The 15,605-nt window shown below is 41.1% G+C and overlaps 1 protein-coding gene and 1 pseudogene across 1 annotated transcript; both read right to left on the bottom strand.

The window, feature by feature from the left end:
• Positions 1 to 94: 94 nt before the first annotated feature.
• LOC120286384 lies at positions 95 to 7,266 on the bottom strand (annotated as a pseudogene).
• A 6,318-nt stretch (positions 7,267 to 13,584) lies between these two features.
• LOC120291078 (telomerase Cajal body protein 1-like) lies at positions 13,585 to 15,504 on the bottom strand. Its single transcript, XM_039307992.1, has 7 exons — positions 15,180 to 15,504; positions 15,005 to 15,067; positions 14,836 to 14,891; positions 14,571 to 14,651; positions 14,377 to 14,450; positions 14,054 to 14,136; positions 13,585 to 13,749 (listed from the first exon to the last, which is right to left on the bottom strand). Exons 1-7 carry the CDS (start codon positions 15,374 to 15,376, stop codon positions 13,605 to 13,607), a joined length of 699 nt encoding a protein of 232 aa, XP_039163926.1. The 5' UTR covers positions 15,377 to 15,504; the 3' UTR covers positions 13,585 to 13,604.
• Positions 15,505 to 15,605: the final 101 nt, after the last annotated feature.

Raw genomic sequence — 15,605 nt, 5'->3', positions numbered from 1 at the left:
AGATAGCTTGTTTTTTCTCCAAATTTTATGAATTATTGCTAGAGAATTGAATTTGTCAAATTGAAACAATAAAGGCTTTTTAATTATTTATGAATTTGATCCAAATTAATTTTATTGAAATAATCATAAAAATGATCATTTACTACGTATCCCAACGTGTTGGAATTTCTTGTTTTTTAATAAACGTGTCCGACACCGCGCGTGTCGTGTGTTAACGTCGGTACTACTTATGAGGTGACTTCTACCGGGAGAAATTTGGGCAATGCCGACGCCTGCTCCATCGTTGACAGTGTCCTGAGCCGGTATACCTCGACCGTGGAGAAATTCCACATGAATGAGTTTCCTTACAAGGTGCCCGATGGACCCCGGCTCAAGGAGTGGCTCAGCTTCGCAGAGGGGCATCGAGTGAAGGATCTTTGGCTTGGAGTTGAATACTAGTTTACAGGTCATGTATATATTGCCACAATTTTTGTTTTGCTTGAGTAGGTTGGTGCGCTTGCACGTGAGTCGATACTATTTTTCATCATTGGGTGCGACTAGCATAATTGGCCACATCTTAGGGTCTTATCGATGTCAAATGTGAACTTAAGCGATAATATTATAGCGAGTATTTTGAGGGGAAGTCCTGTTTTAGAGTTCCTTGAGCTGGGTCGATGCATAGGCTTGAAATTGGTGCGGAGTATAAGTGTTTAACACTTGTTGAATCTATTACGACATTGTTCAAGCTATGCACCGACCCAATTCAAGGGACTCTAAAATAAGACTTCCCTCAAAATACTCGCTAGGATATCATCGCTCAAATTCACATTTGACATCGACAAAACCTTAAGACGAGGCCAATTAATGATAGTTGCACCCAACAATGAAAAACAACACCGACTCACTTTGGCGCACCAAACTACTCAAGCCAAACAAGAACTGCGGCAGTATATACATAGCCTGCAAACTGGTATTCAGCCCCAAGCGGAGATCTTTCACCTGCCCCTCTCCGAAGCGAAGCCACTACTTAAGCCGAGGTCAATCGGACACCTTGTAAGAAAACTCATTCATGTGGAATTTCTCCACGATCGAGGTACACCGACTCAGGACACTATCAACGATGGAGCAGGTGTCAGCATCGCGAGGCCGAAATCCATCAAATACATGTTGGCAGGTGGTGGTCCAAGTTGACTGCCAGGAGAGGATGCTTGTCTTGATGAGTTTTTTGATGGACAGAAGCGAAGATAATCGCCATGGTCACGTGATCTGGTAAGTTGCTCAGAGGTGGAGGAGGAGGAAGTCGGTGGCTGGAGGGTGGTCGGTCGATCCTCCGGCGCTTGGAGGGTTTCACCATGGGAAATTACCTATGGCAAACTAAATCATGACCGAGACAGACTCAACCTCTAGTTTGTGCATCCGCCCAAACCTAGGCGCACATATTACAAGCACTAGTCAGCCAAGGCGCTGAGTTCAACATTGATAGATCAGTGCAGATTAACAGATGTGCCTCACCATCAATCATTGAATGTTTTTGAGAAGTAACGGCCTTGTATTGACACATTCGGAAGAATCACTATTCTGCTGCCATTTTTAATTGGATGCACCATCAAGATCAGCACCGCCATCTCCACTGTCAATGCCATTAGTTGTGGAATCATAAGCAAAGCCCCAGATGGAGACGCAATTCTCATCACTTGCAAAAGAGAGGAGAATAAGATGTAAACCAATGGAAACAGTGTACTGCTGAGGTGATCAAAACAATGTGCACGCACATATATGGCTTATGCTACTAAGATATCTACTCTGATCCAACATGGAACAATTTGATCCAACCACATCATAAAAGAATAGCAAAAGAGACTGGCTGCTGAAGCTTGAAACAAAAACTTCAGGATGGCATAATCTTATTTTCCACACAGAAATTGCAAACACTGGGCCCTAGAAGACCCTTGAGTGGGACTTTGGAGAAAAAAAGAAGAAACAGAACAATAAATAACCCAACAGAGGATTCTAGGGCCCGATATTTTTTGTTGAGTTAGCACAATCACCAAGTCATCCAATCAGGCAAAGTGAAATATGCTGTAAAGCTTTAAGCACAAAAGGTGGACAGTTGCGATACCCCTCAAATGGAATCCTGCATCATCGTCCTCAGGAACTTCAAATTGTCAGTGCCCTGAAGATTAAGCAGCCACTGGCAGAAATGGGTGGAAAGAGAAACCATTTACTGTATCTGCATAGTCATGGAAGACAAGGAAATGTTCATCATCAGGCAATCAGATAGAACTAAACATAATAGGTGTAAGTGGACAAAAATCCCTTGAATTCCAAAGCATCAGACTTGATGCAGCGTAAAAGCCTGAAACCCACTGCCTTGTTTGGAGATCATATATATGAACTAGACCATCCTAAAGACAAATACTGCTAGAAAGAGTAGATGATTGATAAAAATAGGTCAATGTAAATGTAAAACCCGCATGATACCTGACCACCTGTGCCAAGATGTCGACCTAGAGGTTCAACATCAAAGTATATCCGCTGGTTGGTATCTTCAAATCAGTACAATCAATATAAAGGATCGAGTGACAAAATAAGTCACTTCAATGATTCGAAAAACAAGGATAGCAATGATGGATACTGGAGAGAAAAACTGTGCCTTAGGAAAGGGATATTTAGCAGAAAATAGTCTTTCTCATCTAATGACCCGACATTTCAGTAAAAATATGTTGAACAGTTCGATAGAAATAGGAGCTTTGCTATCACAAGAAAACAATGCTCCACTTATGGACAACATCAACAGCCTTGCGAACATCCCAGCACATAATAAAAGGGTCCTATCTAGAAATTTAAGAAGAGACATTGTCAGAGACAGAGAAGCATAAAGTAAATAACACAAATAATGTTTACCCACAATTCCTGGATGTTAATTTCATCCCAAAATGCTACAGTTTTTTTCATACCTTCTTGATAACTTAAACTATGACACGAAAATTATTTGTGCATTCTGTCTGGATTCTGTCTGGAGAGTGACTAGATCTAAGATTATATATGTTCTCCTATCTTATCCAGCTTTGTCAATTAACACACATCCAATATGTCAAAACTCAAACACAAGGGGACGAGGAGACACAATCAAAACACAAATGAGTATCATAGATCCTTTATTCATGTCAGAAAACATCACTGATTAGCAATGAGCTGACTTGTTACTTGTTAGATCACTCTGTCTGGAAAGAACAGGGCAGGATCATCCCTCGCCGCCCTCAACCTCAACCAACCCCCCCCAAAAAAAAAAAAAAAACGTTCACACCTGAAGCCATTTCCTTCCACCTAAGAGAAAAGCTTTCCATGTTTATCTAGTCCATTGTGGTTGTATTTTATATCTGCCTCTACAAAAGGGTATATCCAATCTTATAGACTGCACATAAGCCAAAGAGAAGACCCTAAATTATACCCTAAATTATATTACCCTGTATAAAAACCAAAGAACAGTTGAGCAAGTCTAAGACATGGAAAAAGAATATCTTTCAGTAACGATCATGATCAGTAGCAGATTGAACAAATTTGCATAACTTGGGGCAACAATGATTTCAATCACTCGTCATCCCAAGGGAATTGTTCCATCGTAGAGAGAGAGAGAGAGAGAGAGGGAGTCATTATATATATATATATATTCAAGGAAAGGAAAAGAGAAGGTTTTAGAGCATTCTACCTTCCGTCCTCCAGCATACAAGTAGTTTCCATCTTTTGAAAATAACACCTGTAATTGCAAGCTTGTCACCTATAATTTCTTGAGAAAAAACCATTGCATAAAGGAAATCCAATCATCTAGCACTTACATGGGTAACCCCACCCTGTTGACTACGTAAGATGTATAAAAGTTCCACGTTATCTTCTCTGCAGATTGCAGTAGTCTGGCTGTAGGAACCAGATGCCAGCATTCCAGTATGAGCTGGAGAGAAAGCAATGGCAGATATAATAACTGCACAGAAGCAATAGACAGTGAGATACTTAATTCTCCCCTTTTAACTTGTGATCTAAACATTATCTTGAATCATTATACAATAAACATGGAAATCCAGACATTTAGGAGATCTGCTAGTTCCCTTTACATGCATAGTATATCAGCCCTGCGGCAAGAACAAGTCAGCCTTACAATCAAATATAATCCTTTGAAAATGAAACATTCAATCCTTCTCAATTGTAGTTTTTGAAATCCTCTTATATTTAACTTGTTAGAAAAATCTCCGGTAATAGCTAAACCAGGACAGACACAATAACAGACCTGTTTGACCTTCTTTGTTTCCTTTAAGTGTTGAGTGCATCTCAAAATCTCTACCAGGGCGATGTACGTCAAACACTCTTATGGTTTTGTTATATCCAGCAAAGATCCTACACATAAATAGAGCATGACGGTTGAAACTTTAATAGACTTCAAATGATACAAACCCTTCGTAAAGAGAAAAGGGCCAACAAATTAAATCAATAAGGATAACCGCAACCACTAAGCAACCAAACACCAACAAACCAAAATTCAGGAAGCAGAGCACATTCTACATCACCAAATACTGATTCTTTCAACACTAGAAAGCAAAGTTATCTAAAGATTCTAAAAGAAAATTTTAAGGGAAATTAGAGTGATCCGTTGACAGGAGGGAATTTAAGAGTCTTCAAAATTGAATGTTAACCTTACTTGTTCCCTGCAGGATTAAATGCAACTGAAAATGCAGCTGTAATTTCATCCACAGCATAAAGCCCTGTATGTGCAACATAGCTGCAATGTCAAGCGTACACATCAATAAAATTCCCTCTATTTTTCAGGACAATTCAAAATGAAGTTGCACGAAGAAAATCGCAAAGGAGAAGCTAAAAGGTATGCAAACAACAGAGATGCTACAAAGAATGTCTAAGTTGTGAGATAAGCTCAGAGTCCACAACTTCAGTGTACCCCTAAACAATTATATGGCTTCCATAAAGTCCCCTTAGAGTTCTTGAAACCTCTATACTAAACTTTACAATGCTCACCCGCCCAGTAGTAGCATCCCAGACATGAATCGGATGATCACGAGTAATTGAGGCGAATACACAGCTAACTGGGTCTGCAAATTGAAAAAATTCCATACTCAATTCTAGCTGTGGCTAATTACCAAAAGAGAAATAACTACAGATGAAAATATAACCATGATAAGTAAAAGAAGAGTAAAATGTAAAGAGACGACCTGTAGCAGACATGTAAGGGTACCAACAGAAATCATAAACTGATTCCCCTTCAGTCACCACGAGATTTGCTGCAAAGGAATCTGCAACCAAAGAGAACTACATGAGACATAGACCACCCATCATCTCGATTTGTGAATGTTTGGTCATAGATATTTCTCGCAGACAGTCTCAGCAGTCCTAAAGCTAACATCTTTCAAGCTATTCGAATGCACAGAAACAAACAGATATCCTAAATGATCACAAAATGCCTTGTGACCCACGTACCTTGATCAAAATTCGACAAACTCGTATTTGCGCTGTCGTCACCGCCACAGTCTGGTCTGATGAGGACACAGTTCAATTAAAGCACCACCAAACAACGCCACATCTCATGGTCAAATAAAACATGAAAAGGAACAGAAAAACCAGCAAGCACCACCACTGTCCCCAAAACAAACTTACAATGCGAACACGCGAAGGGTATTGTGCTCCGAACTACTGAGAAGGCAAGTCCCATCAGGCGACCTAACGAAACCCCACAAAGAAAAACAAGCAAATCATCGCTCCCAAAGCCACACCCCTACTCAGAACAAGAAAAACCAAGAACCCATCATGGGAAAACGAAAAGACCACGCACCATTTGACGCCCTTAAGAAAGTTGTTCGGCTTCTGGTCAGTTGCGAACTGCTTGTGGAAATGGTAGGCTCTCTGAGGAGGGACGTCGAACCGAATAGCGGGCCACGGGTAGTCCTGCTGAGCGGCCTCCGCGGGTTCATCAAGCTCAAACTGCACATAGATACTCAGTTGAGAAACTTACTTCACATTAGATGCAGATCCACAGCAAAAATAAAAAATAAAAATGGCTCACTAATATTTCAAACAAACAACTTTCATTTGTCCACTAGTTAGTTTTACTTTACAACATGTCTAAATCAACTTAAGCTCTTAAACTCGTCTACACATAAAATATGTTCTCTTTCTAAGTGCTCATCGCTAAACTCTTAGTTCCAGATCCTAAGGCTACATTGCATCCAAAGAACCTCTAGGACAACACTGTTACTTTAAGACGATAACTAAAAGAGCTTAATATTGCCCTAAACAAATGTTGAGTTGACCAACAGAGGCATGAGCAAATTTCAATTGCTGGAATAAATAAGAGATCAAGATTGATCACCCTTATGTGCCTCTAATTTTTAATTTTTCCTTTTTTTTTAATCTTTTCTTTCCTTCTTCTGGTCTTCTTCTTCGTGCGTTCTCTGCACGCCCGAAGCCAGCTTCTCTCCTACACTCTTTTCCACCGAAACTCATCGACCAAACCGACACCATTTTAAACGAGCCTCACCACCCTTTGTCGCCGTCCGCGCTCAGGCCATGGCCGAGCCGACACCCACTCTCTCACCTATATGAATAAGGAGGAAGACGGGACACAACTTGTACCATAATAAGCCCAAATCACGACAATGTAAACTCGAAATGGACGAAACAAAAGCGTGTGAAACAGCAACAAAACACATCTAGCAACGGTGGCCGCCTATAATGGACGAAGGTTCAAGGATAGTCATGCGGGCTTCACTCAGGCATTTATACGAACAGTTCGCGAGCTTTTACGAAAATGTTAAGATTTCCAACTCAACCGGGACTCGAAATGGGACTAGGATTCTCGAAAAACGACCAAAAACAACAGAGACTTGACTAAAGACCTACGGGGGCCGGAGGAACCGAAGCTCGTGCGAACGGGCCGGTCACGAGCTGCGGTCCGGCGCCCTACAAAAAAGAGCATGCGTGACCCGAGAAAACCTACCTGGTTTAGCTCGGTGGGGGTGCCGCGGCGGACCGTGGCTAACGGAGGGGCCACCTACGATGGCGGAGCACTCTGTCTCTCTCTCGAGCTCTCTCGAGCTCTCTCGAGCTCCCTCTCGCTCACTCTCTCAATCGCTCGCTCCTCTCCTCCTCCCCCTCTCTATCGGGGTCACGCTCTCTTTTGAAGGCACCCGGCCAGTGCACATGGCTTCTGCCATCACCAGCTCGCTGTTCGGCCTGGCCCCGACACGCGAATCGCGCTGCCCTCTGCTGCTCTCTGCTGCTCGCCATCCTATCCTCTCTCTGACCTGTACTCTTCTTTTTCCAGAGGCGTGACCGGCGTGAGGATGAAGAAGAACAGCACGCGGGCTGGGCTTGGAGAAAAGGAAATGAAGCTAGGCTTGCCCCAGGCGAAAAGACCTACAAAGGACGAAAAGACCTACAAAGGAGAGGAGAAAAAGAAAACAAAAGGATCGGGCCAAGCCCGGTGCCCGGTCCGCTTTTTATTATATATATATAATTTTCGATTTTTTTTGAAAATTTTAATAATTAGTGATAGTAATACTAATGCTTTAATGAAAATTATTTTTTGGCAAGAGTTTAAAAATTAATATCTAATTTTTTACGCGATTAAGTCCTAAATATCCTAAATAAAATGATAAAATTTAGGTGTTCTCGCATCTCCATTAAATTATTTTGTTCATCAAATGAAACTATTTTCCCGATATGCCATGACTTATATTCTCCAACTATCCTACATTGTCACTTGTCCATCGTTGCTCACAATCACTAACCAAAAAAACTATCATTCATATTAACACCATACTTTTGCACACATTCAAATTTTCAATAGAAAGTTAAGGCATCTAAGAATGATGTGACGAGTAGCATTCACTATAATTAGTGATATCTACTGGCATTCATTGTCAGAAATTAAACAGAGTGAAGGGGCTCCAAGCTTCACAAAATTGTCTACGTTTTAACTTGGAACACAACCGACCAAAAAAAACAAAACAAAAATAAAATAAAATAAAAAACTTGGAACAAAAAGTTATGAATCATCTTATCTACCAATAACTAATTGCATATGCATTCACAAATGATTCCCCTTGATGAAAGACTAAAATGGCTAAGGTCAATCAAAGATGATATATTATCAAGTTTGAACTCGGCGCTGCAACCATCGAAAGCAAATGCAGGGCTGGAATCTTCTCCACGTTAGATAAACCGGCGAGCACCAACTATTTCACACTTGGTGAATTTATTACAATGTTCTTCACAGCTCAGCAGCTGCGCAACATAAGGGTCTCTAAAACAAGGGTTAAAACAGGACTTCATGATTCCAACTCCACATATGCCATTGACAATAACTCAAGAGAAGGCAACCTAATGGTAGTACCCTACGAGAAACGGCACCAACTGACTTCCAGGCGCACCAATCAACTCAAGCAATACAAGAACGGCGGCACTACATACATGAACCGCGACTTGGTGGTGATCAGCTCCAGGAAGAGATCCTCTGCGCGGTGCCCCACCACAAAGCGGAGTCAGAAGTCGAGCTTGGCGCGGTCGGCATCATTGTACTTGAAGTTGGTGATGTGGAACCTCTTCACCGCAGGCGAGGTGCACTGGATCAGGATGCTGTCCAGGGATGGACTGGAAGTCCGAGGGGCAGGTGACGTGATTGCGAGGCCGGAATCCATTGAAGACGAAGTGGGTGGTGGTGGTCCACGTGGACCGCCACTACCTGGAGAGGATGCTGGTCTTGACGATGTCTTTGAGCGGCAGAAACGAGAAGATGTGGTGGATCACGGCATCCGGCAAGGCGCTGATGAGATCCCCAGGGCTCATAGGAGGAGGAGGTGTTCCCTTGGGTGCGATCCGGCCGGCCGCCGGAGGATCTGCGGTGGATGGCACCGTGGACGGAGGTATCCGCCATGGAATTGAACTTCTAGGGTTTCTGCGGATAATACCGCGAGTTTTCCAGGGACTTTACTTTTAATTTTACCTTTTATACGGTGATTGAGATATTTCGTAAAGGCAATTTTGTATATTAGCATGATAAAGAGAGAAAGAATAAATCGTAGAGAGAGATGAGAGTATTTCGGTAAATTGACTGGAAAAAAAGGAGTCTATCAGCTAAAATACAAATGAAAATAATGGGAAAATTCTAAATAATAGTCTCAAATGTTTTCATTTTTTCAAATAAGAACTTGAAATGAATATTGTTTTAAATAAGAATCGTAAAATCATTTTCTCAAATATTAATATAAAGTGGACAAATTCTATCATTCATCATCCCATCATAGTGTTTTTTTTATTTTTTATTGGGGGGTGGGCGCGAGAGAGAATGTCATTATATTTATTTTCCAAGAAAAGGAAAAGAGAAAGTTTAGAGCATTCTACCTTTCGTCCTCCAGTATACAAGTAGTTTCCATCTTTCGAAAATAACACCTGTAATTGCAAGCTTCTCACCTATAATTTATTGAGAAAAAAAATCACATAAGGGAAATCCAATATCAAACACTCACATGGGTAACCCCACCTTGTTGACCATGTAAGATGTACAAGAGTTCCATGTTATCTTCTCTGTAGATTGCAGTAGTCTGGCTGTAGGAACCAGTTGCAAGCATTCCGGTATGGGTTGGAGAGAAAGCAATGGCAGATATAGGCTGCGTTTGGAATTGGCCTTGCAAAGGGGCTTTGAGCCTCTAAAGATACTTAGGTCAAAGTTTGGGTGTTTGGGAACCACTTTGCAATTTCCATTAGGCCAAAGTTGGCCTCCTGAAGGCTGAAAGCCCAAGGCAGGTGCAAGGGTGCCTTGGGCTTTAGCTTTCTCGACATACAAGGTACACTATTCATCGTTTTATTTTTTTTCAAAACCATCCTATTATACTGTTCATCGTCTTCTCTGCTGAAGGACTTGTTGCTCGAAGCTCTGCCGACGGCTCGGCATTGTCGCGGTGGCCCAGGAGACCATCGCCGGGGAGGGGTGCGACCGTCGCCGAGGAGTGGTGCGTGTCTGGGGCGCGGCGATCGCCGTGGGTCGCGGCGAGGTCGCGCGGGAGGTCCCGCAACCTTGCCGACCCAGATCCGGGGACGGCGAGTCGCGCGGAGGTCCCGCAACCTTGCCGACCCATCCAGGGGACGACAAGGTCGCGCGACCAGATCCGGGCGACGAGGTCCTCCCGCGACCTCACCGCCCGGCACGGGTCGCGGCGGTCGCCGGAGGTCGCGCGACCTCGCCGTCCTAGTTATGGGTCGCGGCGGGGTCGCCCGACGTCCGGCAGCCTCCCGCCGAGGTCGCGGGACCTCGCCGCCCCGGATCCGGGTCGCGGCGTGGTCGCTCGACATCCGGCGGCCCTCGCCCGGGTTCGCCCGACGTCCGGCTTCCCTCGCCGGGGTTCGCCCGACGTCCGGCAGCCCTCACCGAGGTTCGCCCGACGCGGCTTCCCTCGCCGGGGTCGCCCGACGTCCGGCAGCCCTCACCAGGGGTTCGCTCGACGTCCGACAACCCTCGCCTGGGGGTCTCCGACCTTTGCCCTTGCCAGTTAATTTTTTATAATTTTTTTATCACAAAAGTCATTTGTAAGTATAATTTTTCCAAACATCATTTTGCTCAAAGATACTTCACAATATACTTTTAAATTGTAATTTACCAAACACAATTTGCATTATGAAAAGTCCCCTCAACCTAAAGTCCTTTGCATTTTCCTAATGGCTTTCTTCCCCAAAAGTCTAACCAAACGCACTGTCCCTTTGCTCACCGTCGCCCGAAAGATCGTAATATGCCGGTCGTTGCTTATGGAAATAGGTTTAATTTTCAAACTTCAACAGGATTTGAAAGATCATTTGAGGTAGCTTTCTGATATAACCGAAACTTAGAATTATCAGCAAATAAGAAAAATTCTGCGGAATTGATAAAATATCTCCATGTTAATTTTTTTCACTTATTTTATTGTTTGGATATGCAACAATAAAGGCTATTTCGATGCTCTTTTTCGCCCTTAAAGAAAACCAAACCAACAACTCGAAAGCTACAACTTCTGTAAATACAAATACTGCAACACATCAAAACTCATTGTCCTTTTTTGCCCAAAAATTTGGAAATTTCATTATTTTTCATTATTAATAAAAATGCAATAAAGTCCCATCTTTTTGCATTATGCACGTCATACATGGATTAATGGAAGGATTAATTCAGTTTGTCATTTTACTTGTCGTGCACAATTAATCACCACAATTTCATATAATCATATCTCTATAATCATATGCTCTACCACGATGGCACGTCACATTATCAAGTTCCGTTGAGCTTCTCTTTTTCTTTTTCACTTTCTTCTCCTGTTTTATTGAGGTTCATCTTGAGATTTTCATTTGTTCACCTACGTAATACACTTTTATCCCAAAAAAAAAAAAAGAAAAAGAAAGTAGAACGGAAATGAAAATGTTTCTTTCAAGCTCATTTTGTTCATGTGCTTAACAAAATATCCAATCAAGCATGGTTAAAATTTAAAATGATTTTTATTTAAGAAGATCCGAATAGAAAGCTTCAACAAGTCGAGTTCAGTGGTTAAAATTTAAGATGTTCTCTCCACCTCCCGAAGCCAATTCCGGCTCCGTCTCAACGCGCCTGCTTCTCCATCTTCCTTTTTTCTTCTTCTGGTGGCGTATTTGGTCAACTACCCAATTCGAAAAACCACATTTGGTCGCGTTTTTCCGGAACACCCCCGTCAACGGAAACCGTCAATTAAAAGTATGAATGAGATTTCTCCGTTCAAAGATCAATCCGGCCGTCCACCTCATTTCTGCAGGTGGGTTTTTCATTAATATCATATTTGAGGTGTGATCCTTGATTATATTTAACCCTGAAATACAAGAAAAAAAGAAAAGAAAAAGAAAGAAAGAAAAAAGAAAAGAAAAGATATAATAATAATATCAAATTCAAAATCTTTAATTAGAAATTTTTTCTAATAATAAATATTTCATTAAACAAAGACCTTAAAAATTTTGGAAAACACTTTCCGGTTCTTTAAAGGGGAAAATTGTTTTCCTGAATTTAAACTTTGGAAGGAAGCATTTTTGTTGACTAGGAAAACATTTTCCGTTGACTCATTTTCCTAAATGAATCAAACGCTGGAAAATGAGAAAAACGTTTTCCGGAAATTGCTTTTCACAAAACAAACACACCCATTATCCGAGCAAATAAAAAAATTCCGTGGAATTGATAAAATATCTCAATGTTAATTTTTTTTCTCTTATTTTAGCGTTTGAATATGCAAGAATTAAGACCATTTCAATGTTCCTTTTCACTCTTAAAAAAAAAACTCATCCAACAATGATAAACACAGAAGCTATAATTTTTATAAATACAAATATCACAACACATCTAAATTTATTGCGATTTCTACCTAAGAATTTGAAAATTCTACTATTTTTGTGATTAATAAAAATGCAACAAAGCTCAATCTTTTCGTATTACGCATGACATACATTGATTAATAATGGAAGGATTAATTTGGTTTGTTATTTTACTTGTTGGGCACAATTAATCACCACAATTCTATATAATCATTTGCTTTATCATGATGGCACGCCGCATTATCGAATTTCGTAAAGCTTTAGCTTTTCTTTTTTTGTTTCACTTTCCTTTTCGGTTGTTTTCTTGCCTTGAGAATTTCATTTGTAAGCTTCTCTTGTTCTTTTTCACTTTTTTTCCAGTTGTTTTCTTGCGGTTTATCTTGAGAATTTCTTTTGCTTACCTTGAGAATTTCATTTGTAAGCTTCTCTTGTTCTTTTTCACTTTCTTTTCCGGTTGTTTTCTTGCAGTTTATCTTGAGAATTTCATTTGTTGTTTTCTTGCGGTTTATCTTGAGAATTTCTTTTGCTTACCTTGAGAATTTCATTTGTAAGCTTCTCTTGTTCTTTTTCACTTTCTTTTCCAGTTGTTTTCTTGCAGTTTATCTTGAGAATTTCATTTGTTCGCCTACATAATACACTTTTGTCCCAAAAAAGAGAGAAAGAAAGGAGAATAGAAATGAAAACTATCTCCTTCAAATTCATCTTGTTCATCTAGTTAACGGATTATCCACTCGAGTATGGTTAAAATTAAAATGATTTTTATTTTAAAAAAAGGCTTAAAGTAACTATGCTTTCTATAATTTGGCTACTTCGTTGATTTGGACACATGTTCCAAAACACAATTAATAATTTTTATTAACAAAATCGATAAATAAGAATAAACATTATTTACAACCATATTAGTCCTTGCACAAAATACTGAAGCAGTGGACTTGCAATGTTGGAGACGGGAAATTTTCTTCACACTTACCGATTTCCAAACGTTACAATAATATCTGCACAAAAGCAATAGAGAATGAGATACTCAATTCCTCCTATTTAACTTGTGATCTCAATATTTATCTTGTATAACTATACAATAAACACGGAAATACAGGGCAATTGGGAGATCTGCTAGTTCTTTACATGCATAGCATATAAGCCTCATGGCAAAATAAATAGAACAAGCCAGCCTTACAACCAACTGCAATCCTTTGAAGATGAAATACTCAACTCATCTTGATTGTAGTTTTTGAAACCCTCTTTTCTTTTACTTGTTAAACAAATCTCTAGCAATAGCTAAACCGGGACAAACACAATAACACACCTGTTTGACCTTCTTTATTTCCTTGAAGTGTTGAGTGCCTCTCAAAATCTCTACCAGGGCGATGTACGTCAAACACTCTTATGGATTTGTTATATCCAGCAAAGATCCTATACATGAACAGAGGATGTAGATTGAAAGTTTACTAGACTTAAAACGCTACAAGCCCTACGTAAAGAGATTAGCTCCAACAAACTAAATTATTTATGATAACCACAAAAACCACTAAGCAACCAAACACCAACATTCCGAAATCCAGGTAGCAGAGCATAACCAAAACCACCAAATACTGATTTCTTTCAACAGTAGAAGGTAAAGTAACGTAAAATTTTAAATGAAACTTTCAAGGGGAATTAGAGTGGACCATTGACATGAGGGAATTTAAGATTCGTCAAAACTGGATGTTAGCCTTACTTGTTCCCTGCAGGATTGAATGCAATCGAAAATGCCGCTGTAATTTCATCCACACCATCATAAGCCCTGTAAGTGCAACGTAGCTGCAATATCAAGTGTAGGAGTCAATAAAATTTCCTCTATTTTCCAAGATCATTCAAAACGAAGTTGCACGAAGAAGATTGTAAAGAAGAAGCTAAAAGGTATGCAGACAATTGCTACAAAGCATGTCTAAGATGTCAAATAAGCTCGGGCTCCACGTCTTCAGTATAACCCTAAACGATTATATGGCTTCAATTAAGTCCCCCAGAGTTCTTGAAACCTCTAAACTGAACAATTCTGACCTGTCCAGTAGTAGCATCCCAGACATGAATTGGATGATCACGAGTCGTTGATGCGAATACACAGCTTACTGGGTCTGCAATATGAAAAGCTTCCATACTCAATTCTAGCTGTGGCTAATTACCAGAAGAGAAATAACCATAGAAGAAAATATAACCATGATAAGTAAAAGAAGAGTAAAATGTAACAAGAAGACCTGTAGCAGACATGTAAGGGTACCAACAGAAATCATAAACCGATTCCCCTTCCGTCACAACAAGATTTGCTGCAAAGGAATCTGCAATTAAAGAGAACTACATGAGACATAGACCGCCCATTATATCGATTTGCGAATGTTTGGTCATAGATATTTCATGCCGACAGTCTCAGCGGTCCTAAAGCTAACATCTTTCAAGCTATTCGAACACACAGAAACAAACAGATATCCTGAATGACCACAAAATGCCTTGTGAACCATGTACCTTCATCAAGATTTGACGAACTCGCATTTGCGCTGTCGTCGCCCCCGTACTCTGGTCTGATCAGGACACAGTCCAATTAAAGCACCACCAAACAACGCAACATCTCGTGATCTAATAAGACATAAGAAGGAACAGAAAAACCAGCAAGCACTCCCCAAAACAAACTTACAAGGCGAACACACGAAGGGTATTGTCCTCCGAACTACTGAGAAGGCAAGTCCCATCAGGCGACCTGACGAAAACCCATAAAGAAAAACAAGCAAATCATCGTTCCCAGAGCCACACCCCTACTCAGGACAAGAAGAACCAAGAACCCATCATGGGAAAACGAAAAATTTACGCACCATTTGACGCCCTTAAGAAAGTTGTTCGGCTTCTGGTCAGTTGCGAACTGCTTGTGGAAATGGTAGGTTCTCTGAGGAGGGACGTCGAACCGAATCGCGGGCCACGAGTAGTCCTGCTGAGCGGCCTCCGCAGGTTCGTCGGGCGGGGTCAGTCGATGCTGCTGCTGCTGCCCTTCTTCTCCTTCTTCTTCGGCCATCCTTGCGCCGGAAAGGGTGTGCGTGCTGAAGAGCCGGCGAGCAGGGGCGGGGAGACTTCCCTTGAGTTCTCGCCGGCGAGCTTCGGCTCCGGCGACGCTTTCCCTCTTGTCGAGTTCGGACGAAGGGAAAGAGGGAAGCCCTCGACTCCTTTTGATTTGAGAGATAAAAATAGTAACACGGGAATAAATTATAATTTCGTGAATATAAACTAAAATCAGAATAAATACG

This window comes from Eucalyptus grandis, chromosome 3 (genome assembly GCF_016545825.1).
Source record: "Eucalyptus grandis isolate ANBG69807.140 chromosome 3, ASM1654582v1, whole genome shotgun sequence".
NCBI lineage: Eukaryota > Viridiplantae > Streptophyta > Magnoliopsida > Myrtales > Myrtaceae > Eucalyptus > Eucalyptus grandis.
Note: the sequence above shows the minus strand (reverse complement) of the source record. Positions and strands in the feature narration are given on the sequence as shown.